Source organism: Xenopus laevis, chromosome 3S, assembly GCF_017654675.1.
Source record: "Xenopus laevis strain J_2021 chromosome 3S, Xenopus_laevis_v10.1, whole genome shotgun sequence".
Taxonomy (NCBI): domain Eukaryota; kingdom Metazoa; phylum Chordata; class Amphibia; order Anura; family Pipidae; genus Xenopus; species Xenopus laevis.
The window spans coordinates 38,757,582-38,785,316 of record NC_054376.1 but is presented as its reverse complement, the minus strand read 5'-3'; the positions used below and the strand labels follow the sequence as shown (position 1 = coordinate 38,785,316).

The window sequence follows — 27,735 nt, the reverse complement described above, 5'->3', positions numbered from 1 at the left end:
CAGCTCCCCTATCCGCACTTCTCTGTTAGCTCCAACAGAAAACTGTTTCTTCAGGATTATTTTACTCTGCTATAAAGAACTAGAATGTCTGATATTTAAATAACACCTTTTGCTGCTAGGAAATGTCGCACTCATCCATGTTTTTTTTACAATTGGAAGGAAACACTGGAAGCTAACAGAAAAAGCAGGCACAACTTAATGTGGTTTAATGCAATGGTTCTGCAGAGATGTAGCACTTTAGCCTCAGAAATATTCTTCCTATTCGTAAGGTTGCTAAACCATGGCAAAGGACATGTATAAAGTTCTTCTTTAGTTATCTGGGATTGTCTAATACAGTTCATATGAGCAGGTTACACCAGGACATGGATAGAGAGGGCTATGAAAAGATGACAGAAGCTTACTGCTTGCATGGAAAGTCTGATGGGGTCTCGGTCTCCTCATATAAACTGTTTTTGTCTTCTACTCAAAGTGACCTCAGATAAACCATCTGTGGTCCTTTCTCTAACTGACATATGGAGTCAATGGATTACGCATGCAAACCAGCGTGATAATAAATAATTTATATAGAAGAAGAATATATACATGTACTGTATATATAACATGAATATTTTGCCTGGTTCTGTGTCAAGGTAAATACAACGTAAGACAAGTAAGTACAGACTGCAACCTGACGTTTGCAGTAGCGATGCACCGAATCCAGGATTCTGTTCGGGATTCTGCCAGGATTTGGCCTTTTTCAGCAGGATTCAGCCAATTTCTTCTGCCCGACCCGAAATTAATCCAAATCCTAATTTGCATATGCAAATTAGGGCTGGGGAGGGAAATCACGTGACTTTTTGTCACAAAACAAGGAAGTAAAAAATGTTTTCCCCTTCCCACCCCTAATTTGCATATGTAAATTAGGATTCGAATTTGGCTCGGTATTCGGACTAATCTTTCACGAAGGATTCGTGGGTTCGGCCGAATCCAAAATAGTGGATTCGGTGCATCCCTAGTTTGCAGCTTTCCCATATATACTGAAGGAGGTCAGCAATCCTCATGTGCATCCTCAATTTTTTGTTTTTATATAAATATAATTTAACAAAGAATGCTAAACTCAAAGGTCTTAGCATCAAAGTTGTTTTATTGCTTTTATTGAAAATCCAAATCTATATATATATATATATATATATATATATATATATATATATATATATATAACACATACAGTATATTCTGTGAGGATGCATTGAAGTGCATGTGTGGGATAAGTGCTTACAACATATACAGTCAGATCTCAATTTTATATTGCCTAATTTTAAATTCTCCCACATTTTACACAGTTTTTTCTTGTGGTCCCAATAAGTTACGTTTTACAACAAACTATTGTCCTGATTTTCCCAAAAAATGTCTTGTTTGTCCTCTGTTAATGCTATTTTTATTGAAATTGAGATTTTGCCCTGGTCCTGTCTGAATTCCATTTAGTCTGTACTGCATATGCCATGCACAAACCACCTATTGCTTTACATTGTGTATCTGAAAAAAAGTAAACTGGCCCTTACATCCTACTGTAGATCCTAGCTAAGGGCTAACCACCCTGTGTCTTTATGAAATGCATCTATATTAGTACTTATAGTGATTCATTTAGGCTACTCCAAAAAGGCCGGAGCCCTAAAATACAGTTGTAATTCAGATGGTGCTGCAAGCTGCAGCTCAGCCAACAACTTGGGTCTGATGGAAATGAAAAAAAAAACTGCAAAGTAATAAAATGGAATCTGTACTTTTAACAAGGAACATTGTGCAAAGGCTCTTTCAGTCACAGAATAAAATCAGCCAGGGACTGTGACAAAGCGAAACTTCACTGCAATAACCTTTAAATTGCACCACTAAATAATCAGAACTCTGCCAAAATCTCTACACCATAAAGGTGTTCCAGTTTTCTCTACAACCGTCCACCTTTTGCAAGCAAGAAGAAAAACAAACATCCCCTAAATCACATGAAACAGGTGAAGTGTGAATGTTTCCCTTTCGTAATAATAATTAATCCCTCCAACTCCCCCATCTCGGTGTGCCCATCCTAAACAGCACAATCTGTGTCTACTCGATAATACAGAGTCAGAATTTTGTAAGATGAATTCACAGGGAGCTAATCTATTTAGTCTTCCTTGGGTGGGGAGACAAGAGAAATATAAAGACGTTTACCCTGCTTTTATCATGTCCTAAATAATGGCCCCATAGCCACAGAATAATAACTTCACTTAGACGCTGCTCTTATAAATAGTCTTTGTGGGTAATGCAGGATGCTTTCAAGTCTAAGACAGAACATTCTTCACATGTTCTAATTCTGAAAAAGTCAACGTAATATTACAGACAGAATAATCACAGCCATGAGTTCCAACCAGATGTTACCAAGTAACCCCTTAATGTACAATGTACCACAACAGTCAACCCTTGGATGTGACCATGTATAAATAAGTTACCATAACATGGCCAGATGGCAGGAATAAATGGTATGTCCTCAAAGTACACATCGTAGAGGTTGCTCATAATACTTTAAGATAATCCATTGAGCATTGGAGAAAACTATTCTATGAAACAAGGCAAAGGCAAAATTCTTGAGCAGCTAGTGAAGATGGTACTTGCTTAATATACAGTAGATGCTCCCAGGAGAGATCCTAGACAATTTGCTGTCTGAGCAACCACTCGTATATTTACTGTTGAAGGCAAAGCAGTACCATTATTACAACTAAAAGGTATAACTTGAGTGAAAAGTCCAGTTACATTCTTGGTCAATACTTGTGCTATGCAGTTGATTTATATTCAGTCATTCGGTCTTTTGTGTATATGGGTGCATTTAATGGAGGTTAAAATGTCACACAAAACGGTCTATGAAATTCTCCAACAGTCTGGTGGCAGGGGGAATTATAAAAATCTTCTGGAGGAAGGCTCAGTCCTGCTTTAGGCTTCAGATCAACAACACGTAGCCTTCAGCTACATGTTTGGAGAACCACAGTCATAGGGCCACCGGCTGGCAACTGCAATTCCAGGCTGAAAGGTTAGGTTTGGGAAGTTTGTTTTTTCAGACACATTATGTAAAAGCTTTATTGCCTGTTCTGGGAAGGGTTCACTAATTAAGAATAATGATGTCCCACACCATCATTCTGTGTCTCCCAAAGTTTTCGGTTTAGTTCTGCCAGGTCCCAGCCTTCTTGTGTGGCTCCTGGAAAGTCCTAGAACCACAGGAATGTCACTTGCATGCTTGAGAGATCATTCTCTGCTAACACACCTGAGTTGTAAGGCTGCTCCATAAACAGCGGAAGTGTTCATTGAACTCTTACATGAACCAGTGCTAATTACAAACTGTTCTTGCTGCCAACAAGCTTCAGGTACTGAGTGATTTATGGTCGATAAGAAGGTCCCTGTAGAATTTGCTTCCTCGCGAACTTCAGGTGATATGACTCCCTGAGCATGTAGGGGCCAATTTAATGGAGTGATGCTTCAGGCACTAAGCAAAAATTTCTTTCAAGTGTAGATTGTTCAGAAACTGGCGATAAGAAAATTAACTCCGACACCACCACCACGACTCTCACTATATAAAGAACGAATAGGATCCTACAGTAATCTACATGATTATACCTCAAGTCCTATAGACTCCTAAAGATAAATTCTTTCCCTTAAATTTTCACAATGTCTTGTGAACAAGCTTTCTCCAGTATTAACCATTTGTCTTTTACCTGAACTGTACAAGTCAATGAAAAATTCTTTCTACTATGAATTAAACAGCATTTCCCTTTTCTTATCAGTGTCATGACCATTGCCATTACATTTTCTGACATTAAATGATTTCTCAGTGGGGATGTAGCAGTAAGATTATGCTGCAAGCAATATTGTACAATCATGGCTTAAAGGTAACGAATGGTGGTGTGACATATAGCAAAAATTGGACATAAACGGAAAGAATCCATATAAAATATAACCCATAGAGCTAAAGACCCTTCCTTCCCCCTAAATAACCTGGAAAGTGGTGAATCATTAAAATATGAAACTATTTTAATGAAAATATTCAAATTTAGCCTTTACTATAAATGTACCGATAATTCATTCAAACTAGCAGGAATTCTGTATATCTCCCTAGATGTGCACTGTGCCACAAAGATACATCTACTAGAACTGCCTAATGGACAGAGACATAGGGGTATATTTATCAAAGAGTGAAGTTAATAGTGAAGTTCCGCCACTAGAGTGAAATTCCGCCACTCTCCATTCATTTCTATGGGATTTTTATACGCGTATTTATCAAAGGGTGAACTTTCACTTTCACCCATTGATAAATACGCCTTTCAAAATCCCATAGAAATGATTGAGAGCTGCGGAATTTCACTCTAGTGGCGGAACTTCACTCTTTGATAAATTTACCCCATAAATTAATTAAAGTGTATTTGGAGACCAAATTGATCAGAATGTATAAAACTTTTATTTTGCTTTAAAAAATAGTCAGGAACCCAACATATAACAATATAAATACCTAAAAAATTCAGGTAGGTGGTCACTTAAAATCACCGTTATAGGAATTTTCCAAATCTCCCATGTTGTATTGAATGATTCCCCCAGTCTTGCAATAACAATTATGTAGAACAACATTTGTTACAGTTCTTCAACGTGGGAATACTATGGTGTGAGTTATAGTTCTCCAATTTGATAATCAAGTAAGAGCTAATTTTCCCAAATGGGTTGGCAGGCTTACTGTCTCACCGTCCCGTTAATTTTTGCTACTATATCCACAATGGCCCACTTGTTAAATTCATCCCATAGAAAAAGAAGGACCTGTCCCTTACAGATTAATAACATTGGTGGAACAGTAAGGAGGGCTCCAGACCATGATTATTTTTCATCCCTTTCTTCAAGAAGAATCACTAGAGAATAACCTACTGTCTTCAAAGCTCAGGAAAATTGGGCCCCTAAATGTTGTTGAGCAACAGTCAAGGTATATTAGGTCTGGGTTTAGACCTTTACTATTACCTTTATTACTTAAAAAGATGTATTATCTTTTGTACATTTTGGAAGGACCATGCACTCCTGTGTTACTGTTTTACCTAGTAAAAAACGTTTTAAAGGGGAAATTAGGTTCTTGTTTTAACATAATGACAGTTGCAAGATTCATCTTTATCACTGAAGGTGTTCTCACTGGCTCTACCAGGGTTAAGGAAAGCCGATATTAGGACCAAGGTACTGTAATCTTGTGAAACTTCTGCACTAATAAACCATTTTTCTATTAGTGAGCTCCTCATCCAGAAACAGTCAACACCTTTCTTTGCACATCTCTTTTCCACTGCCCCTCTTGCTGCTGACAGGCCTCCACTGGCTTGTTCTCATAACAAATCCTTACTCCTCAAACAGAGAGCCATGTCCCACATGCAGCACTTACCAAATGCATTATGGAAGTATAATTATAAGGCCCTCCATTAGGATATTGTTCCTGTGATATGTTCCAGACATTAAGTTGAAGATAAAGAAACCGCTCCCTAAAGCTGGGGGTCTGGGGCTGATGCACCCGGACCACTTTCACGGTTTGGTGAGTTACTTTACAACTAATTCTGGAGCACCTTGTCCTCCTCCAGACATTAAGGGGCTGATTCACTAAGCTCGAGTGAAGGATTCGAATGAAAAATACTTCGAATTTCGAAGTATTTTTTGGGTACTTCGACCATCGAATTGGTTAAATTCGTTCGAATTCGAACGAAATCGAACGAATCGAACGAAAAATCGTTCGACTATTCGACCATTCGATAGTCGAAGTACTTCCCCTTTAAAAAAAACTTCGACCCCCTACTTCGGCAGCTAAAAGCTACCGAAGTCAATGTTAGCCTATGGGGAAGGTCCCCATAGGCTTGCCTGTGATTTTTTGATCGAAGGATTTTCCTTCGATCGTTGGATTAAAATCCTTCGAATCGTTCGATTCGAAGGATTTAATCGTTCGATCGAACGGAAAATCCTTCGATCGATCGATCGCAGGATTAGCGCTAAATCCTTCGACTTCGATATTCGAAGTCGAAGGATTTCAATCCGAGGGTCGAATTTCGAAGTATTTTTAACTTCGAAATTCGACCCTTAGTGAATCGGCCCCCAGGTTCCCACAAACACAGGGAGAATACATGTCTCCCTTTGGGGCAAATTTACTAAAGGGTGAAGTGGCTAACACTGGCGAAAATTTGGCATCGTGACGTCATTTCGGCAATTCGCCGATTTACTAATGGTCGCTGGCATAATTTCGCTGGCAAAGGAGATAGACTCTGGTGCAACTTTGCACGCTAACGCCAAGCGAATTTTCTTCTGGCAAAAGAGCGTTAAAATGCAAATTCACTACGTTTTTGATTTTACTGACCGTTACTTCTATTGACAGACTTGCCTTTGCCACCTCAGACCAGGCGAACTATACAGTGGGCACATGTGCAGGACAATATAACACCTCTATTTTATTTTATTAAAAGAGAAGGAAAGCTACTTAGGCATTTTATTGCGAATAGATTAGCTGCAATAGTGCAAGCTTGAATGCTATATTTATTCTGTAGAATGTTTTACCATACCTGAGTTAAAAGCTCTAGAAACTCTCTGTTTGTTTAGGATAGGAGCTGCAGTATTAACATGGTGTGCAGTGTCGGACTGGCCCGGCGGGACACCGGGAAAAAACCCGGTGGGCCCCGAACCTCGTGGGCCCCCGCCGGGCCAGACCCCCGTACATATAGAAATTTTCGGAAAAAAAAAATTTTCGCCGATGCGCATCGCCGCTCGCGCATGCGCACAAGAAGCGCCGCTCGCGCATGCGCACGAGAAGCGCCGATCGCGCATGCGCATGGCGGCGTTCCAGCGGCCGAATTCGGTGCGGCGCAGTAGGGGGCGGGGGCCCTGGACCAGCAGTCCCGGTGGGCCGCTGGCCCCCAGTCCGACCCTGATGGTGTGACATCACTTCCTGCCTGAGTCTCTCCCTGCTCTGGGCTCAGATTACAGTAGAGAAGGGAGGGGGGGAAGAGGAGCAAACTGAGCATGCTCTTGCCCAGGGCAATGAGGTTTAATCTGAAGGCAGGAAGTCTGATACAGAAGCCCATGTGTACACAATAGATGGAAAGAAATGCTGTGTTTCTTTTGACAGGGGACTCAGAGCAGCACTACTTTGGGGGTTTACTGGTATATTTAGATGGACCTTTCTGATAAGGATTACTTAGTTTTAACCTTTCCTTCTCCTTTAAGGTTCCCTGGCCTTAAAATTGCAAATTAGCCAACGGTAGTGTAACTTCGAACTGCTGATCGTATTATCGCTAGCGCAACTTTGCAAGCGTTCGGTACCCAGTGCGCAACTTCAGATCTCCGTGAATTAGCGCTGTCCAGGCGAATTTACGCCTGGCAAAGTGTTGCGATGTGCGCGAAGCCATCGCTGGCGGATTTTCGGAGGTAAGTAAATTTACCCCATTGTGGCCTGTCATCAGTGGGGGGTGCATGCTGGTCCTTGATACAAAGGAAACATTTCAAGGCCACCCATGATGAGTGGAAATACAATGGTATGGAGGTGCTTGCAAGAAGACATAATTCGTGCTGCAAATATTGGCATTCATGCCCTCCAACAGTCAGGCATCTTTCTGGCACAAAGCTATTAAATCATTTCCAGTTCTGCAACTGCAATACTATACAATATACTATATAATTACTTATTAAGTCCCGGAAGAGTAGCTATTTCTAAAATGTGCAAACATTAATTTTCTACACTTTTTTCCTATAGCCCTCCTACATGCAAAACCTCCCAACACAAGATGTATATGCAACTTTCTTTCCTAGCGAATGTTCAGAGCCACAGGGGTTAACAGCCACTGCCCCTGAGCTGTGCCTGCCAAAATTAGACTGGGTGCCCTTCACTTTCCGCGGGCAGTGCAATGAGCTAATGCAAAGTCAATTGCAAATGCTTCCTGTTTCATGCTCTGATTTCAACTCTCTGGCTCAGGACTTCGCCCACACCAAACCCATCACTGCCTCCTGATCTCCAGATTGCCAAAGCTATCACGTGTCTAAAGGGCAGAGGCAGGTCATTAAGCAGATCCCTGTTTTTAAACAGTTGGCACAGAGTGACACCTGCACAGAAAGAATGGTTTTAACTACATTTGTTTAATATATTAAAATTAAAGAATTTGATTAATGAATATACAAAATGGGAAGGAGATGAGCAAAGGAAAAAGATGCTAAGCTACAAGCGAGTAATCTGTTTCTTATAGAAAGGTAACTCTATTGGTCATTAAAACAGATGGATGTAACAAAATCAGTTAAATAGAGTTTTACATTACAGGTTAAAAGGGTACTGAGTGGGTTTCCAGTTGGTAAATGTCGATGCAGGTCATTTCGGTGGGTCAGGGTGCAAATTATGCTTTTCCACCATCATTCCAATTTTTCCCTGCCCTCAGATGATAAATTTTAGGTTAAAGTGACACCATATGAATCTTAGTCTGCGAGTAACGCTGGCCAAGAATCCACTTCCTCACTGCTCCTCTTCTGCTGCATGGCCTGCACCTGGAAACATAACCTCTGCTCCGGCAGATCAGGTGGATTTTGGCCCAAAATGCAAAATCTGACATTTCAGAACCGAAATCCACCATCTGTCTGCACCCGAGCGGAGAAACACAGGCCAAGATCCGTATGGTGTAGCACTAGCCTTATGGTTTATAGCGGGTAACAGATTGCCGATAAAGCTCTTGCAAGTAAGGTCTGGAAGCAGGTCATAGTTTAGGTGTTAGTGCAAGTCTATTTTATTAGGCTGAAACAGATGTCTATATTTCATATATTCTCTGTGACCCAAAATTATAATTTCTGTGTTAGGCCAAATATAAAATCTTCCCGATTCATCCAAATCCCAAACTATATGGAAACACTAATCTTAATCAAATGTTGAAAAATTTAAAAATTGCATTCACAATCCATTGTGAACATAAAAAAGGCTGCACTGAGTTATCAAAAAAGTCACATGACTTTAAGAGTAGGACTACACAGATGTTTTCGGCAGGATCTGACGCGGTGCGACAAATCGCATGCGACGGAAATAAGGTGAGTGTTTTATCGGATGAAGTCGCAGCGTTGATACAACGCGACATGACTTCGGATGCGGACGCAGCATCTGCATCCGACAGTCGTGTCGTGTCAACGCTGCGACTTCATCCGACAATGCATTCACTTACCTTATTTCCATTGCATGCGATTTGTCGCACCGCGTCGGATCCTGTCGAAAAACGTCTGTGTAGTCCTACTCTAAGGATTTGCATTAGCTGCACACAAAGAATTTGGCCGAAATGAAAACCTAGAAAAATTCTAGGATATGGCAAAATCTCAAACTGAAACCTGGATTCAGTGCAAATCTAATTTGCACAAACGTATTGCTAGCCACCAAACAAAATACATTAAAATCTACACAACAATGAAAGCAAGAAATATAAATGAGTGAGAAGCGCACACAGCAGCACCTTTGCATATATTGTATTTCTGAACAGTAACGCCATAAACCACTTCTATATGAGAATTTAGTTTGACTGTCCCAAATATGAAATACTTTCAACAACTGAGTGGCCAGATGATATTTTCTGGGAAAGTCTAACTGGCTGTCATAGTAAGGAGCGTAAACATTGAAAGAACCATGATGGAATGCTGGACATTTTTAGCAAATCCACTGGATTATTGGCAAAATAAACATAAAATATGCTCAATGTGTATGAACGTCAGTTAGCAGAACTGCATTATCAATTATTATTTTTCTCCAGAACCTAAGTGAAGCAGCGTTAGAGAGAAAATGTCAAGTCAGCAATTTTTTAAGCCTACTTTCCCATGATTAGATAAAAGGATTCAATTCATCTGGATCACTAATGATTTTACTTTGAAAAGCATTTGGAGAAGATTATTCTTGACAGCCCCAACTGGTACTTTGTACAGAAGAAAAATATGAATAAGCAGATTGTTTTTCTTAATAGAATTCTTATTAACGCTCCAACTGCTGTCAAATTATAAAACCCAGTATCCTAACAGTCTTTGGCTTTCAGAAGGATGTTCAGGGTTGCAGCATCTGAAAGGCTGCTTTACCATCCATGTCGTTTACAAAAATATAAATATATGGCATTCACTTACCCGTAACATGGAGGCACCTAATTCCTTCTCAGCCATGTGCGCAAAAAAATTGTTTTGTGTACACATTTTAAACTTGTGTGTGCATTTTTAAACACGGTTATGTGTCCAGGTCAGAATAAATGCAAAGTTTTGTGGTTTCACATCAAATTCTTTGCCTGCACCATTATTTGTTGTGCGCTAGCCTCAAAATTTGTGTGTGTGCACACGAGCACACAGCTTAGAGGGAACATTGCACGAAAAGGCCTATTTCTCAGTTTTTGAATTCCAGTTTTATCAAAATTCATTTGTGTAAAAAAAACTCCTACCAAATTTTGACATCAGAAAAACTTTTTTCCATCTTTGGTTTTTTTTTTTACAGAAACCCAAAATAAGGTAGTTTGAATATTAAAAAAACAACTCCCATACACTACAGCTAGTTTTATTTTCATTTTATTTTGTAATTTATGATAAATCTCAACAGTCAGGGTTTGGAATACAAGTATGGAATCAGTTATCCAGAAAAATCTTAATTACAGGACGGCCAACTCCTATAGACTCCATTTTCAAGAACTCCAATTGGTAAACATGATTTCTTTTTTTTTGTAATAATAAAACAGCGCCTTGCATTTGATGTTAACAATGATGTAATTAACCCTTATTGGATCCTCTTGGGTTTAAATATTTTTTAGCAGAAAACCCCTGGTCCTGAGCATTCTGGATAACAGGTCCTATACCTGTAAAGAAAATATAAAAAATCGAAGACTGTTTTCTGACACAATCTTCATGAAATGAGGACAATAGTGTTATTGTGTGTAAATGAATACAATATGCAAAACCGCTACTACTCAGAAGAGAAACACAAAGACAGAACAGGTATAGGACCTGTTATTCTGAATAAGGGGGTTTTCCAGATATGGAATCTTTCTGTAATTTGGAATGTCATACCTTAATTCCACTAAAAGATCATTTAAACATCAAATAAACCCTCTAAGGATTAATTATATCTTAGCTGGGATCATGCGCAAGGTACTGTTCTATTATTATTATTATTATTATTATTATTATTATTAAGAAAAGGGTTGTTTTTTTTTTTTTTAAAAAAAAAAGTGAATTATTTGATTAAAATGGAATCTGTTGGAGATGAACTTCCAGTAATTTGGAACTTTCTACATAATGACATTCTGGGTAACAGATCCTATACTGGGTTTTGGAACCAATCTTTCCATTTAGAAATATGGCCATTTATCCCAAAAGCAACAAACCATTTTTCTTCAAACACCCAATGTTTGGTAATTTTGTCATGTCTTCCCAGAGGCATTATCTCAACAAGTTATAAGACAAGATAAGTTGTTTATAACAGAGCCAATGGTGTGGAAAATCCTTCTACATTTTTCAAGCACAGATAAAAATAATGGTGAGTGTATCTATACCTTTCGTTTAACAGGGGGGTGATTGAGACCCAGACAAACGATACAACGGTTTAACATTCCAAGTGGCAAGTGATGCATGAAATTTCTTCCACCTGTATCACATTAATTTGCGGTCTTCTGCCTCAGTATGCATTCATCATGCAGATTCAACCCCTAAATCTATTTAATTTAAGTACGCACTTAATGAACCAGTCCTGATCTCCTCAAGTATTTCTGCCACATGACAAATAGACCGGATTTGTGCAAGGCTTAAACTTGCTTAATGACACAAATGTTAATGTTCTGTGTAATGAGGCACCTCTGGCTACATGCCCCCAAATAATAAGCAGAGCTGTAAAGCCATCTCTGAGAAGAAGAGTAAGTAGCTGTCAGGATGGAGATTAAGATAGCACTTGGATGGGTGGATATGTAGAACTGCTCTGTGAATTCATGTGAATCAGTCTGGCCCACTCATTAACCACAGTATCCAGTGGAATGTTATGGAACTATCTCTAGTGGGAAGGAGGTGTGAGATAAGAAGGCTAACACTATCGGACCAAAGGAACAGCAAATATCAAACATTCCCATACACTATGCATTTCCAGCCATGATACAGGTCAGAAACATTATTAGTGGAAAATGTATTTAAACCAGATGTTGTTGTTATTCTCTGCAGTTATGATTTGTACAATTTAGAACTGCTCAGGCTCACCAATATAATGGACAGTCCTGATAACAATGCAAGCCACCAATAAAGCCCCGAATAAAAAGTTGAACAGCAGGCAGCAGCATTTATTGCAGCAGAGGTACATTATCTGATGAAGGGAGGTTGAAACAACACCCCAAAATGCATTAATATACTCAATAACAATAAACAAAAGGCCAATACTGTCCACTGACCAAAGACACAAAACACGAACAGCAACTTTTAACAAAAGGCCATTAATAGATCATCCCTAATCCTTGTTCCTTATGAGCAAAGCCAATTCATAAAAATACAAGTATACATTTCCTCTCCATATACATGAAGATTTCAGATGATCTGAAAAGGATCATTGGTGTATGCGACAGTATAAATGAGGAGATTCAGATAGGCAGTATAAACGAACGTGCCCAGATGTTATTAGCAATGGACTAGGTCAGGTTACAGTCATATGAAAAAGTTTGGAAACCCCTTTGAATTCTTTGGAGTTTTGTTCATCATTGGCTGAGCTTTCACAGAAGCAATTTCCTTTTAATACAGAACATGCCTTATGGAAACAGTAGTATTTCTGCAGTGACAAAGTTTATTGGATTAACAGAAAATATTCATCATAACAAAATTAGACAGGTGCATAAATTTGGGCACCCCAACAGAGATATTACATTAATACATCAATAAAAAGTTGAGCCTCCTTTTGCAAATATAACAGCCCCTAGACGTCTCCTATAGCGTTTGAGGAGTGCCTGGATGGGGGTATTTTTGACCATTCATCCATACAAAATCTCTCCAGTTCAGTTAAATTTGATGGCTGTCAAGCATGGACAGCCTACTTCAAATCATCCCATAGATTTCCGATGATATTCGGGGGACTGTGACGGCCATTCCAGAATAATGTACTTCTCCCTCTGCATAAATGCCTTTGTAGATTTCGAAGTGTGTTTAGGGTCATTGTCTTGTTGAAATATCCAACAAGATATCCAACTTTGTGACTGATGCTTGAACATTATCCTGAAGAATTTGTTGATATTAGATTGAATTCATCTGACCCTCGACTTTAACAAGGGCCCCAGTCCCTGAACTAGCCCCACAGCATGATGGAACCTCCAACAAATTTGACAGTAGGTAGAAGGTGTTTTTCTTGGAATGTGGTGTTCTTCTTCTGCCATGCAAATCACTTTTTGTTATGACCAAATGACTCAATTTTAGTTTCATCAATCCAAAGCACTTTGTTCCAAAATGACTGTGTGTCTAAATGAGCTTTTGCATACAACAAGCAACTCTGTTTGTGGTGTGAGTGCAGAAAGGACTTCTTTCTCATAACCCTGACATACAGATGTTCTAATTGCAAATTGCGCTGAATTGTAGAACGATGTACAGATACACCATCTACAGCAAGTTGTTCTTGCAGGTCTTTGGAGGAGATCTTTTGGTTGTCTGTAACCACTCATAATACTCCGCAAATGCTCTCCTGTATTTTTCTTGGTCTGCCAGACCAGGGTTTTACAGCAACTGTGCCTGTGGCCTTCCATTTCCTGATTACATTCCTTACAGTTGAAACTGGCAGTTTAAACCTCTGAGATAACTTCTATAGCCTTCCCCTAAACCATGATACAGAACGATCTTTGTTTTCAAATCTTTTGAGAGTTGCTTTGAGGATCCCATGCTGTCACTCTTCAGAGGAGAGTCAAACAGAAGCACAACTTGCAATTGGCCCCTTAAATACCTTTTCTCATGATCGGACACACCTGCCTATGAAGTTCAAGGCTTAACGAGCTAATCCAACCAATTTGGTGTTACCAGTATTCAGTATTGAGCAGTTACATGCATTCAAATTAGCAAAATTACAAGGGTACTCAATTTTTTGCACAGCCAGTTTTTCAAATTTGATTTAATTTCATACAACGGAATGCCGCTTCACTAAAAATCTTTGCTCAGAAAACACCCCAGTACTCAGATGTTCTCGGGAAAGGAAAGACATACCACGGTTATCTTTTTTGTTGAAAGTGGATTAAATTATTATGCAGGCTTAGAGGGGTCCCCAAATGTTTTCATATAACTATATAATTACAGGGAATTAAAATGAGCCAGACATTGGCTGGACTAATGTGGTAGCCATGGCTACTCGAGTTACATACACCACACATATACAAATCATCCTTACAAACGGAGGCAATTACAGTAATGTACTGTGGTTTGCTTGGCATTTAAAATTTAGCTTTAATAAACCCCTTGCCCCAATCCCCTCTGGCATATGTTGACCACTGCAGAGCACAGGAAGGCAAACATCTGTCTTGTTATATTTAAATAAAAGTAAATGTATATGTTTCAACGTACATACAAATTCAACTTAACAAACCTACAGATCTAATCTTGTACGTAACCCGGGGACTGCCTGTATATGAAATGACATCTTCTTGTCTCTGCCAGTCAGGTTCTTTCAGTCACTAACACCAAATGTATCTCCAGCACTATTGTGGGTGATCATATAGATGCACCAAATCAGGATTCAGCTCATTCTTAGCACTTTTTCATTGCCAAATTTAAAGGGTTGTTTACCTTTAAATATAGTATGATGTAGAGTTATATTCTGAGACAATTTATAATTTGTTTTCATATTTTATTATTTGTGTTTTTGAGTTATTTAGCTTTTTATTCAGCCATTCTCCAGTTTGCAATTTGGTTGCTAGAGTCCAAATTGCCCTATCAACCATGTATTGATATGAATACGTCACTGGAATATGAATAGGAGAGATCCTGAATAGAAAGTAAGATGAGAGAAGTAAAAAAAAAAAGTAGCAATAACAATAAATTTGTAGCCTTACAGAGAATGTGTTTTAAGATGGGGTCAGTGACCCCCATTTGAAAATAGGAAACAAACAGAAGGCAAATAATTTTAGAATTATAAAAAAGGAATGAAGGCCAATGGAAAAGTTGCTAAGATTAACAATTCTATAACACACTATGAGGCAAATTCGCCAGCGTGACGTCATTTCAGTACTTCGCCGATTTATTAACGGTCGCTAGCGAAGGAGATAGACTCTAGCAGTACTTCACTCCCTTAAGCCTGGCGAATTTGCACTCTGGTGAATGGATATAACTACGCAAATTCACTGAGATGCGGATTTTACTGAACGTTACCTCTTGCACCAGACTTGCCTTCGCCACCTCAGACCAGACGAAGTGCAATAAAGTAGATAGAAGTTCCTCATAAAATAGTTGAACAACAAAAAACGCTTGCGACTTTTCTTTTTTCAGGGCGATAGGGTGAAAAATAGCATAAATTCTTTTGGGGGTAACCGGCTTACCCCTACATTTCCTAACATATGGGACATAAACTATACACTGGGCTCATGTGTAGGGCAATATAACAACTTTATTTTATTTTATTAAGGTTCCCTGGGCTTGTGTAGTGTAATGTATTTTCTGCAACATATACGTCCATTCAACGTTAACTTCCCGCCGTATGCAAATTAGGCAATGGTAGCGCAACTTCGCTTTGAGCAGTAACGCTAGCGCAACTTCGCCAGCATTCGGCGCCCTGGGAAGCAACTTCGGATTTTAGTGAATTAGCGTTGTCCTGGCGAATCTTTTAAAATTTTTAGAAATGTATTTTAATGTTGAATATGCAGGTTAGAATTTTGAGGGTTTGTACGAGAAACTCCTTTATTTGATTTTCATTTGCTTAAAAGTTTTTAACAGGGGGCTATCATATACAGTAGACATATAGTTCTACTTATCTGATTTGCCAATATGGCAGATAAAAGTAATCTATTAGCCTAAGAAATGCACAAATGTGGGTATATTAAGGTGGCTTTGCAGAAGAGAGAGATTGTTGAAGGAGTTAGCAAATCATCACCAAAAAGGGAAGACAAAGTCTTATCCTTCTATACTCCCAATAAATAGTCTTGCACTGGTCCTTCCATGATAACTACATGAATATATACTAGAGTCTAGGTGCAACTGGTTGCCAATGAATGTCATACAAGTCTAAGACATTATTTCATGTACTCCAAGTGTGGTTTTCCATAGTAACCTCCCATGTACAAGTAGGTTCATCTGAAGATGCCCTCCAAAGCACCTGTGTAGGTAAGGCTACATGAAAGAAATGTTGACGGGTAAGTGCCGCAATAACCTTCACGTGTAAGACAAAATGTATCTGATGTCTGAAACATGAATGCCTTGAAACATGGCAGTATATAAATCACACAGGACATCCCGTGCTTGGCACAAGACATAAAGGACATATTTGCACTTTGAGAAAGAAATAGATGAACATTACTTGCTATTCTAGGTCTGAGCTGTTAATTGTTGCATTGTTGAACTTTAATTCCTTGGAAGTCCATCAATAGCTGGACAGCTTCAGAAGAAACAGCCTAAAATGACATTGACAGCTTGAAGTTGTAAGCTAAACAGAATGTATGCTATTTGAGGTGCTGTATCTTCTGTTGGGATGCACCAGGATTGAGATTTGGTCAAATTCAAGCCACTTTTTGTAGTATTTGGTTGGATTCAGCTGAATTCTAAAGTGGGATGTAATTAAAAAAAATTATTTAAAATGGCGTTTTTGAGATTGTTTAGCGTTGCTGGCAATGTAAAAGAATTCGCTGGCAAATATTACATCATTCATTATCACTAAGCAAAGGTTAGCATTAACAACTGCTCTAGAGTTTTGTTAAATATTTTTTTTATTACATACACTGCGCATGTTCCCAAACATTGCGAGTCGTTAAGGTCTGTAATCGGACAAAAACGTGGTCGTTCACAAAAGGCATAAGCGAGTGTTTTAAGCGCTAATGAAACATAATACCCCCATAAATGTTCAGATGAACCAAATCAGAACCATTGTGAAGTGTGAAGCTCTGGAAAATGGCATGTGGCCACCGATCACATTTTTCCTTAAATTTAAATATGGAAATAAGGTTTCAGTTTGGGAATAGGTCAAATCATTTTGTGAAGTATATATGTTTGGGCTAGATCCAATAGCTATTGATTGGGTGCATCCCTTATTTTCAGCATCTGATAAAGCAAACTTCCTAAACTCCCCTTTGATATGAACCACCACTCCTCGCTGAAGCTTACACATATTTGGTATAGAAATGGTTTTGTCCTTATGCCTTTATTTAATGAATTTCATTTCACAAGTTTCTTTTCCTATAAAGGCTATGCTAGTTTTTGTGGAAAGCTCTGACCATTATTTGGTTTAGAGCATATTTCATATTATCTGCGGATTTGATGAGGCAGCACTGTGTATGTGTGTGGCAGGAATTAGAAAGGCTTCTTGTTTACCTTACAATGGTCTTGTGTTTATCCAGTGGCTACATACTTTATGCACAATGTTTTTTTATTCCCCACATCATTGTATGGATATACTCCACTTATGAGCATTTCTATCTTACACTCACGGAAGCAGCTTATGGTATGTAGTACCGAGCATCCCGAAGTGTATATATCTTTGTGGGAACATTCATTTGTAGGGGAGAAGGTTTGTCCTGCCTATTCAGAGACCCATTCTAATTGTTCTCTGTTTATATATTTGCAGACATGGGCCCTTTTTATATCTTTTGATGCTTTATGCTGTAGGTTTAGTAGTTTATATTACACAGCACACCAAATAATGATACTGAGAGAAAACCAAACTGTGCCACTGGTGACTAATCGCCTCGTTTTTGCGGCGACCAATCTCCCCAAACGCCTACCCTGAACATGCACCGGCTAAAATGAAAAAAACGCCGGAGCTAATCACACGCGGCAATTCGTTTTCCGAAGTTGACCGAAGTTTCCTCGTGAGGCAACTTCGGGCGACTTCGGAAAACAAACTGCCGCGTGTGATAAGCGCCGGCGTTTTTTTCATTTTAGCTGGCGCAGGAACAGGGAAGGCGTTTGGGGACTTACCCTAAAGCAACAGTAACAACAACACATTACAGTGTTTTAAAGTAATGAAAATATAAAGTAATGTTGCCCTGCACTGGTACAACTGGTGTGTATGCATCAGAAACACTACTAACACTACTATAGTTTATATAAACAAGCTGTTGTTTAGCCATGGGGGCAGCCTTTCAAATGTGAAAAAGGTACATGATACACAGCAGATAACAGACAAGCTCTGTAGTACATACAATCCAATGGGATTCTTCAGGACTATTATCTAATGTGTATCCTGTGCTTGAATGGCTGCCCCCATGGCTACACAGAATCTTAATTATATAAACTATAGTAGTGTTTGGAAAGCAAACACACCAGTTTTTCCAATACAGGGCACCGCTACATTATATTGTCATTCCTTTACAACACTTATTTTTTGGTGTTAATGTTCCTTTAAACAGAATCATGCAGAGACAGACCTAACACTAGTAAAACAAGTAATAGTTATGCAGCAGTTCTTAAACAGATATTTTTTATGTTTTATTGGTTCAAGCTATTTAATATGACCATGTTACCTTCCCCAAGTCTGAATATATTATAGATAATAGGTCAAGACTCTGTATTAGTACTCCCGGCATTCCTCCAGTAGAACAGCTGCCATACAAATATTTGAAGTTAGTTCTGCTCCTAAATGGCCAAAGGTCTTCAATCCCCATATTAGAATATAATTTATATAGGCTTAAATTTCCCCTGAAAAGAGACATTTTTACAATCATGTGTTATCATGTCTGTGTGACACAAAAGTGGCATCACAATAGTCTACAGTGGATGTAAACAACAATAAAAATGGACAGTTTTAGATTTAAAAATTAGCAAATTATTATTGAATTGTCAATCCCTGTATCTGATACAAATTCTAATAGGTGTTAGTACACCGTGTAGCTGCTGAGCAGTGCAGAGAACTGACACCCAATGAAAATCCATTTTGTCTGCATGTGTCAGCTATGATAAATGTGTATATTCGTTAACACTGTGAACATCCCTAAACTGTTGTTAAATTGCAAATGGATCAAACTACTGGGAATCTGCCTGGTTTCCCCGGGTTACACAATACAGGTATTATCCAGAAAACTCTGAATTAGGGAAAGGCCGCCTCCCATAGGCTCCATTATAATCAATTAAGTAAAATTTTTAAAAATTATTTCCTTTTTCTCTGTTATAATAAAAGATTACTTTGTATTTGATCCAAACTAAGATATAATTAATCCTTATTGGAAGCAAAGCCAGCCTATTGGGTTTATTTAATGTTTACATGATTTTCTAGTAGTCTTAAGGTATAATGATTCAAACGATGGAAAGTTCCGTTATCCGGAAAACCCCAGGAGCATTCTGAACAACAGGTCCCATATCTGTAATATATCTGCTCCATATTGCATATTTTCATATCTGAAAAATTTGACAGTTTCCAATGTTTAACAGATGCTGAGCTCATACATTATTATAATCCCATTTATTTATTTCTATGGGATTTTTAAAAGAGTATTGATCAATGGGTGAAAGTTCATCCTTTGATAAATACACCTTTCAAAATCCCATAGAAATGAATGGAGAGTGGCGGAATTTCACTCTAGAGGACTGTGGAGATCTCAAACTTCACTCTTTGATAAATATACCCCATTGTGTAGTAACTCATCGATGATAATTTTACCACCAGAGGACACTCTTCCATTAGAATCTCTAAATTTGGTCCTTTAGTCAAGATACTTATGGCTGTAACATCGCTGGGCCAGGCACCTGGCCGGACTGCCCTGCCTCATGCATGGATAGGCGCACAAATACACACGCGTACATCGCTGGCATGGGAGTGGAGATGGGGGATCGGACTAGAGTATGAGGCAGAGAAGGTAAGTGCTTGGCGCCCCCCCAGCTCAAGTTCTAGGCATGTGCCTACTCTGCAAACCCCTAGTTTGGCCCTGGACTGTAATACAGAAATACACACAACCCTACCAATCATTATAGATCCCAGTGCAGAATGAGCTATACCAATATATTTTACTCAATGTGTATAAAAAAAAGTAAAGCCAAGGCCTGAATAATAAGCACCTGGTGTTTCTAGAGATTATGGTGATACATGAAAGCTATTCCTTCTATATGAAGAGCTATGAATGGCTGTGTTTGCTATGGAGGTGTCAGTAGTGATCTCTTCTGTCAAGTTGATTGCAAAGAAACTAAGCATTTACATTCAGAGGACTGAATGAAAAGGACATAATAGAAAGCTTTTCTGCTGTGGCCACATAATACGCGAAATTACAGATATTTCGACTAGCTTCACTCACATTTATTAAACATAAACATGATATACATGCCAAATTAGCTAATTCATGCTTGCTATGCCAGGAAAATTATCTGCTGCTTAGTCTACCCTGTCTCCCCTCTACTGATCTACTGCAAGAGGGCCCAGACGTTGCCATTTTTGGGTCGACTGTTATCAGGATCTACCACATCATGTATTACCCTGCAATCAAAACTCTAACTGCTCTTTATTATACCAAAACACAAACACACATTGTTGTATTTAATAAATTGCTACCCATTGCCCAATACTGTTCATTTCAAATATGAATAATGGGAAATCTCCAAATGGGTGATTGTTAATGGACAATGCTGGGCTGCTGAAATCTACTAAAAGTAGTGAAGAGCACCACAAGCATGTAAAATGTTCCCGGGGGTGCAAAATATGGGCTCTGACTGGCTACTGGTAGCTCCAATGTGGACAAGAAGCTACCAGGAGGCTCTGTTTAGCAGCAGACGTGGTTTTATGCACCACAAGTTTGCCTTCAAGCCAGGAATTGAAAAATAAGAATCTGCTTGGAGGCCATTGGGAGCAACATCCAAGGGGTTGGTGAGCAACAGGTTGCTCATAAGCCACTGGTTGGGGATCACTGATGTAGTGAGTGATAATCGGAGACAAGTTGCAATTGATTTTCAATTTTTATTATTTGTGTTTTTTGAGTAATTTAGCTTTTTGTTCAGCAGTTCTACAGTTTGCAATTTTAGCAATATGTTTGTGAGGGTCCAAATTACCCTAACAACCATGCTTTGATTTTAATAAGAGACTGAAATATTAATAGGAGAGGATCTGAATAGAAAGAGGAGTAAAAAAAACTAGCAATAATAATACATTAGTAGCTTTACAGACCATTTTTTTAGGTGGTGTCCGTGAAAAAGGCAAATAATTAAAACTATAAAAAAGAAATAACGAGTACCAATTGATACGTTGCTTAGAATGGGCCATTCTATAATGTACTAAAAGTTAACTTAAATGTGGTCCATCCTTTTAAAGTGAAGTTGCTGCATACTAACTAACACTAAACTATTTCAACTAATTCTAAAATAGTCTACTACTATAACTCTACATAACTCTATATGCTATCTGTAAAGGGGTGATGACTGCTTTAAGACTAGTGGCAAAGTTGCAAGATGGATCTCTTCCCATTAACACATCTTGTTGCTTTTGGTATTTTGCACATGAGTATTTAATTAGCAATGCCAATGGCAAACAATGCAGTATTATGGCGGGGAAAGGAAATAAGAAAACAGGCTGAACAGGTAGACCGATTGTTAGCAGCAGCTGGGACGCTAGTTTGTACTTTGTAGGTTTCTGGTAACAGCCACATGTTGAATTTTAGTTTTGGATCTCTTTGTCTTCAAAAAGATTTTAATATAATAAAAACCATATTGGAGGGTTGCAGTATTAATGCCAATGGAGGAATGCCAGTTAAATGATGTTAATTTGCCTATAGCCATCCCTGTACTCATTGCTACTCTACGCACTCCGTAGAGAACTATCCATTGACCTCGTAGATTACCTGTTAAAGAAGAGAACCATCCACTCACCTTGGGAATTTCTTATCCAGACAGAGGCCCACTTAGCTGTTTTATTATTACAGAGAATTATTTGCTTATAATTAAGTCTATGGGAGACAGCCATCCCATAATTGGGAGCACTCTGGATAACGGATTTCCAGATAAGGAATCTCATACCTGTACATGCATGGAAATGCCTTCCAGAAGAGGTGCTGTGAACTAACCCAATAAAGGAACAGAGTGGGATGGGATATGCATAAAATAAATTAAAGGATTTATTAATTTATTTATACACCTGTTTATATAATCCAAGCTGAATGAGCTCATGTCCAAATGAGGAGTATGGTTTTCCTTTAAAAACACAATGAGGCTAGCCATCAAGCAATCAAAATTCTCTTTCTGTTTTGCAAAACAATCTTTCAAGATGCAGTAGTATACAAGTACAATAAACTACATGATGATCTGCACTAAATGTCCTTGGTAACCCATTGTAAAAGTTGATAGATAACACTATACTAGCTAGCTGTATTTTAAAGAGGAACTAATTCATTAAAGAATTTGGCTAGAAATTTGGGACCCTAAAATATAAGGTGTAGTATCCATTTAACTTTAACTAAAAGCACAGCTCTTGCTTTGTATGTATACGAGCGGCACTATGCACTGACTAGGCAGACGGTATTATAAACATGAAAAATGTTGTGTATTTTGACTCCATCTGTCTGCCTGGTGATTATCCTTCCTCTTAATTCTGTCCTGAAGATAACCCATAGCTACTGCTGATTAAGTTCAAGGAATGTTTTCCACCCAATATGCAAGATTTTGAAATCATGAACTCCAGGATCAGGTTAAGCAAAAGATAACATCTTAATTCTGTCTACCAGGCCCAAAGCCAATTTTTTGTTGGGTAATCTGGGGACAGACTACATTTACATATACAGTTAAAGTACAATTAAAGTAAAAGTATACAACTTCATTTTAGGAAAACAGTAACATTCTATTTTTTTTCAGAAATATCTTAATCGAAACCCCAATATGTAACAGATGTCTAGGTCTGATACCAGACAACTAAGGGCAATTAATGTAAAAAAAATGAATATATTACTTTACACATGGAACTTACTAATACCAGAGTAATGCCCATGCAGTTTTCTATATTTAAAATTATTAAATGTATTTTACCTACAAAATTAATGATAGTGATTGATATGGCATGGAATTGGGTTTCCAACCTATTTAATTTCTTCTTTGTCACAAAAACTTTTGTAGCAGCACAATCACCCAAACAGCTAAGCATTATAGTGGGCAAGGATTTTTGAACAAGATGGCGTTTGGCCACGAATATAAAGATATATATGAGAAACACAGAAAAATGGCTGCAGTAAAATCTGTATATAATATTAGAGAATACAGTGTAAGGTCGTTATGAGTAACACAAGTGATATATTCTAATTTCAATATTGCCATTACACAAATACAAAAATAATACAAATAAAAAGAATACTGATACAATGAATTTAGAATTTACCAGATCCTTTGCGTTTAACCCTAACCAAATCTGAACCATTGATGTCAAATGACTTTAAAGTGCTAGAGGCTTGAGGGAGACCCATTTTTGGATGGAGCATATGTTGATTTAGCTCAAATCGAAACAGGCAAGTATTGGTTCAGGTTTGATTTACTATCAGACGGAATCTTTAGTAGAGAATTCAGTATTTAGATGAATTCAGTGCATCCCTCATGAAACTGGGTTAGTGTTCTTTTAAAATGATCACACAGTGCACTATATATTCCACGGCACTACAGCAACGGGCACTGCACTTTAGCCATTTAGACATCCACCAATACCAAGTGGCACAGTATAAAGTCAGGAAATGACTGTGTGTGTGATGTGTATTCTGGAAGTCTGCTGGAGAAGAATAATGCACTGTAATAGGTATTGCTGAGAACCAACTATTCCATTCCAAAATCCACAAGCTGTTCTTACTCCCACTCCATGCCTGAACACCATTTCACTGTGAGCCCTGCCTTCAATTCACCATTCTTACGGACTCAGAAAAAATCGTTTAATACATGTGTGAGACAGAACAGCTATTCATTGTGACCCTAGTTCTCCCTACAGATCTACTTCCCCTGCACACTAGCAAAGTGTTACCAGAATTGATTCCTTAAGACTGTATTGTAGCAGCACACGATTTCAATGTACTGAACAAAGAAGAAGCTGTGCCTCTCGCTGCACTCCTTGATGGGAGATGTAATAGTACTTTTCACTTACCCACAGTGTCACAAGGTTCATCTTTGTGGACGCAGAAATCTGTCCTGAAAAAGAGACATCGATAAAACTTAGTGATCGCTAATTAAGGAAAGAAAAGAATATTCCTCTTTAATGTCAATATATAAGGGCTGGTTTTCACAAGCACGTATTTCTACATTGCACATGATTTATTCTACTCTCCCACAAACCTTTGCACTAATTCTCTTTTCATGCAAACCGCCACAACATACATCAATCCGAGCGTAACCATGCACACTGCTGCACGTAATAACACAATGTGAAATAACAACAAACCTTTTGTAGCAATGTATAATTGAGCTTTGTAACGGTAATCACACCAAAAAAAAGTCTGCAACAAATATGGCCATCTGAACAAAGGGCATTAAATAGTGGAGAAGTTCTCTAATAATGACACACACAGATACTGTCATGTGAATTCACTAATCATATTAATTCTTCCAAGTTCCAGTGTTTCAAAGCAAAACTATAGAAAACACTGTAATAAGATTGAAAAATACACACGAATTTAAAATGGCTACCAAAAAAACAGCAGAATGTGTGTTTTCACATGTAAGAACGGATAGGCTAGGACAAAAAAAACATAAACCACATGCAACATAGCCCTAGGAGGGTACCGAATCAGACATAGATTTACTGGAGCCCTGTACAAATATTCATGTGAAATACAGCATTATCCGGAAACCCGTAATCCAGAAATCTTTGAATTACAGGATGGTTGTCTCCCATAGACTCCATTTAGTCTATAATCTAAATTTTAAAAGAATATTTCCTTTTTCTCTATAATAATAAAATAGTGGAGCTCATTTATAAACACTGGGCAAATTTGCTCCTGGACAGTAACCCATAGCAACCAATCAGCTGATTGCTTTCAGTGTTTACCATGCAGCTGACTGTAAAAAGTCAATCAGTGATTGGTTGCTATGGGTTACTGCACAGGTTCAAATTTGCAAAGTGTTTATAAATGAGCCCCAATATGTTATCTTGGATCCAAACAAAAATATAAGTAATCCTTATTAGAAGCAAAACCAGCCTATTGGGTCAACTTAATATTCAATTGATTTTCTAGTAGACTTAAGGTATAAAGATCCAAATCATGTAAAGATCGGTTATCCAGAAATCCCCAGGTCCTGACCATTCTGGATAACAAGTCCCACACCTGTAATAATATGTTACGATACAAGGGATAACATACGGTACTACCCATTTTTATAGTATTATACAATATATATATATATATATATATATATATATATATATATATATATATATATATATATATATATATATATATATATATATATATATATACACACATACATATATATACATATATATACAATGCATTAATACCTTTACTCTATATTATACCTCATTGGGTATAATGATGCCATAATTCTGCCTTACTATACACCCTATCCCATATCTCGGCAATGTAAATGGCTGGGACTCTTAAACAGCTGGCTTGTCGAAGGACAAGTTTGGTTTGGATAGAGCTGGTGTACTAGTTGAAGGTTGCAGCAGCTTTATAAAGTTGGTTCACTGAATGCAGCTCCTCATTCACGTAAAGGTTATTAGTTTGTTTAGTCTAATCTTTTTTGTTTTGGTTATGCTCCTCCACCTATGTAGTCATTACACAAGAGATTCAGCACAAATCACATGGAACTAATTTAACCATAGCTAAAGCCTACAGATAAGGAGTAAAAAAAGAAACCCTGCAGCAAAAGGAAAAAATAGCTGCACACAATATTAAAGAAAGATGGAGGCTTCTAGTTTATGCAAGCCTTCATTTACATCCTGACTTGCTAAAACTGCCAAATAAATCAGAGAACATTTTGTGCAGAGCAGACTTTTGCAGTACATCTGTTGAAGAGCTCATTGTACCTGGTCATGAACACAGCCACATCTACAGGAATGTCGTCCTTCGCTCCAGGAACTTGGTTGTTCCCCAAGTACTTGTTTCCTCCATGTTCCTCATTCTGCCAATGACAAAAGCTCTCCAGAGACCTCTCACCATGGTGACCAATAGAGAGTTTGGCCTGCAGGGGAGATGATTTGTAAGCAGGTGGTAAGACTTTGAACTCTTGTGCGCTTAGTTATAATAATGTACAGAAAGGCCACCAGTGCAGCTCCATCATGTGTAGCAGCATCACTCTCTAGCTATACTGCTCTTATTTAATAAACTTACATATTTTCTAGAACACTTTTTGATGGCTCATGGAGAAACTACACCAGATGCAAGGGTTTGGCTGTTCGTAAGCAATAAACAGGGTTTCTGCTGGCCCTAAAACTTGTACAATGTTCTTAGTAATAATCTCCAATTCCAGCTGATGACTCCCAAATTCTTTTCTTCTTCCATTCATTACTTTTCTTTATAAAAATCAAAAATAATTATTTCCCCTCTCAAGTCTTTGCAGTGTAGACAAGGAATACCTAGTTAAAATGCTAAACACCAGTCAAGAACTTAAGGAACCAATCCTTGAATAACACTTTACTTGTCTAAATTAACAAGAAACTATACTATCACCTACATAAAGCTCCCCATAGATGCAAAGATTTCTCTTGCCGAATGACTGATTTTAGCGAAGTCTGACCAATCCTTCAAAATTATCGTGCGGTTAGTGGGATTCGAACGACTGTACATCTTACGATTTTTCGTCCGACATCTGTCAGAAAATTGATTGGCCAGGTTAAAAAAATCTTTATCGGTCCCAGTGCAATCTATCTATGTCTGCAGGGCCAAGCAGGCAGCTCCCCTTTGTTTTCCTGCCAATATCGCCTGAAATGGTCTTTTTAGTTGATGGATAATTCGTACAATCGTACGATGGTTTCCAGATAATCGTGGTCTCACGATGACGATCGGATCTTTTAAAAATCTTTACATCTATGGCCAGCTTTAGAGCTTCAGACAAATCAATGTCTCAAACACCTGCAGGTTAATATATATGTATCAAAATGAGAACGACTGAAGTACTGCCTAGTTGGATACAATATTAAATTTGCACCCCCTTTGTGTACTTCTAGTTAGCCAGTTCAGGTGACAGACACACTCACTCAGTGTGATAAAAACTCACTTTTATTAATAATCGCTACAAACCCACTTCCAGCTATAAAAGACTCACTACTGTGAAGTATTATAAGTAGTGCTGGACCGTGTCCATAAAACTAACAATTAATAAAAATACATAGAGCGGATCGGTGGTGTAACTCAATATTACCGGCCAGAGTTAATTTAAATAGATGATCAGTTAGTAAGTTAGGCAATGTGTTCATCACTTAGTCCTCCCTTCCATATGTTCCCCAGTAGTGCACCCCTGTTTAAATGAGGAACAGGTAGGAGCTTCTCACCCACCATCTATCTATGTCACCGCTGGTGGATGGGTGGAAGGAACTTTATAATATAGTGTTAAAAAAGTATAAATCACTGCCGAGTCGCAGAAACAGGTCACCATCAACACCCCTTTCCCTCCCTTCCGTTCGGTCCCCAGTGATTCCTG

At 38.3% G+C, this 27,735-nt stretch overlaps 1 protein-coding gene across 2 annotated transcripts in view; it reads right to left on the bottom strand.

Moving 5' to 3' along the window:
* The window catches only part of adamts17.S (ADAM metallopeptidase with thrombospondin type 1 motif 17 S homeolog), a 163,702-nt gene that overhangs the window by 101,760 nt on the left and 34,207 nt on the right, over positions 1-27,735 (bottom strand). For both annotated transcript variants that reach the window (XM_018255276.2, XM_018255277.2), the window contains exons 6-7: positions 26,123-26,277; positions 24,221-24,264 (exon numbers count right to left, since the gene is read on the bottom strand). In XM_018255276.2, coding sequence (XP_018110765.1) covers positions 24,221-24,264; positions 26,123-26,277 — 199 coding nt within the window. The remainder of the gene's footprint in view (positions 1-24,220; positions 24,265-26,122; positions 26,278-27,735) is intronic.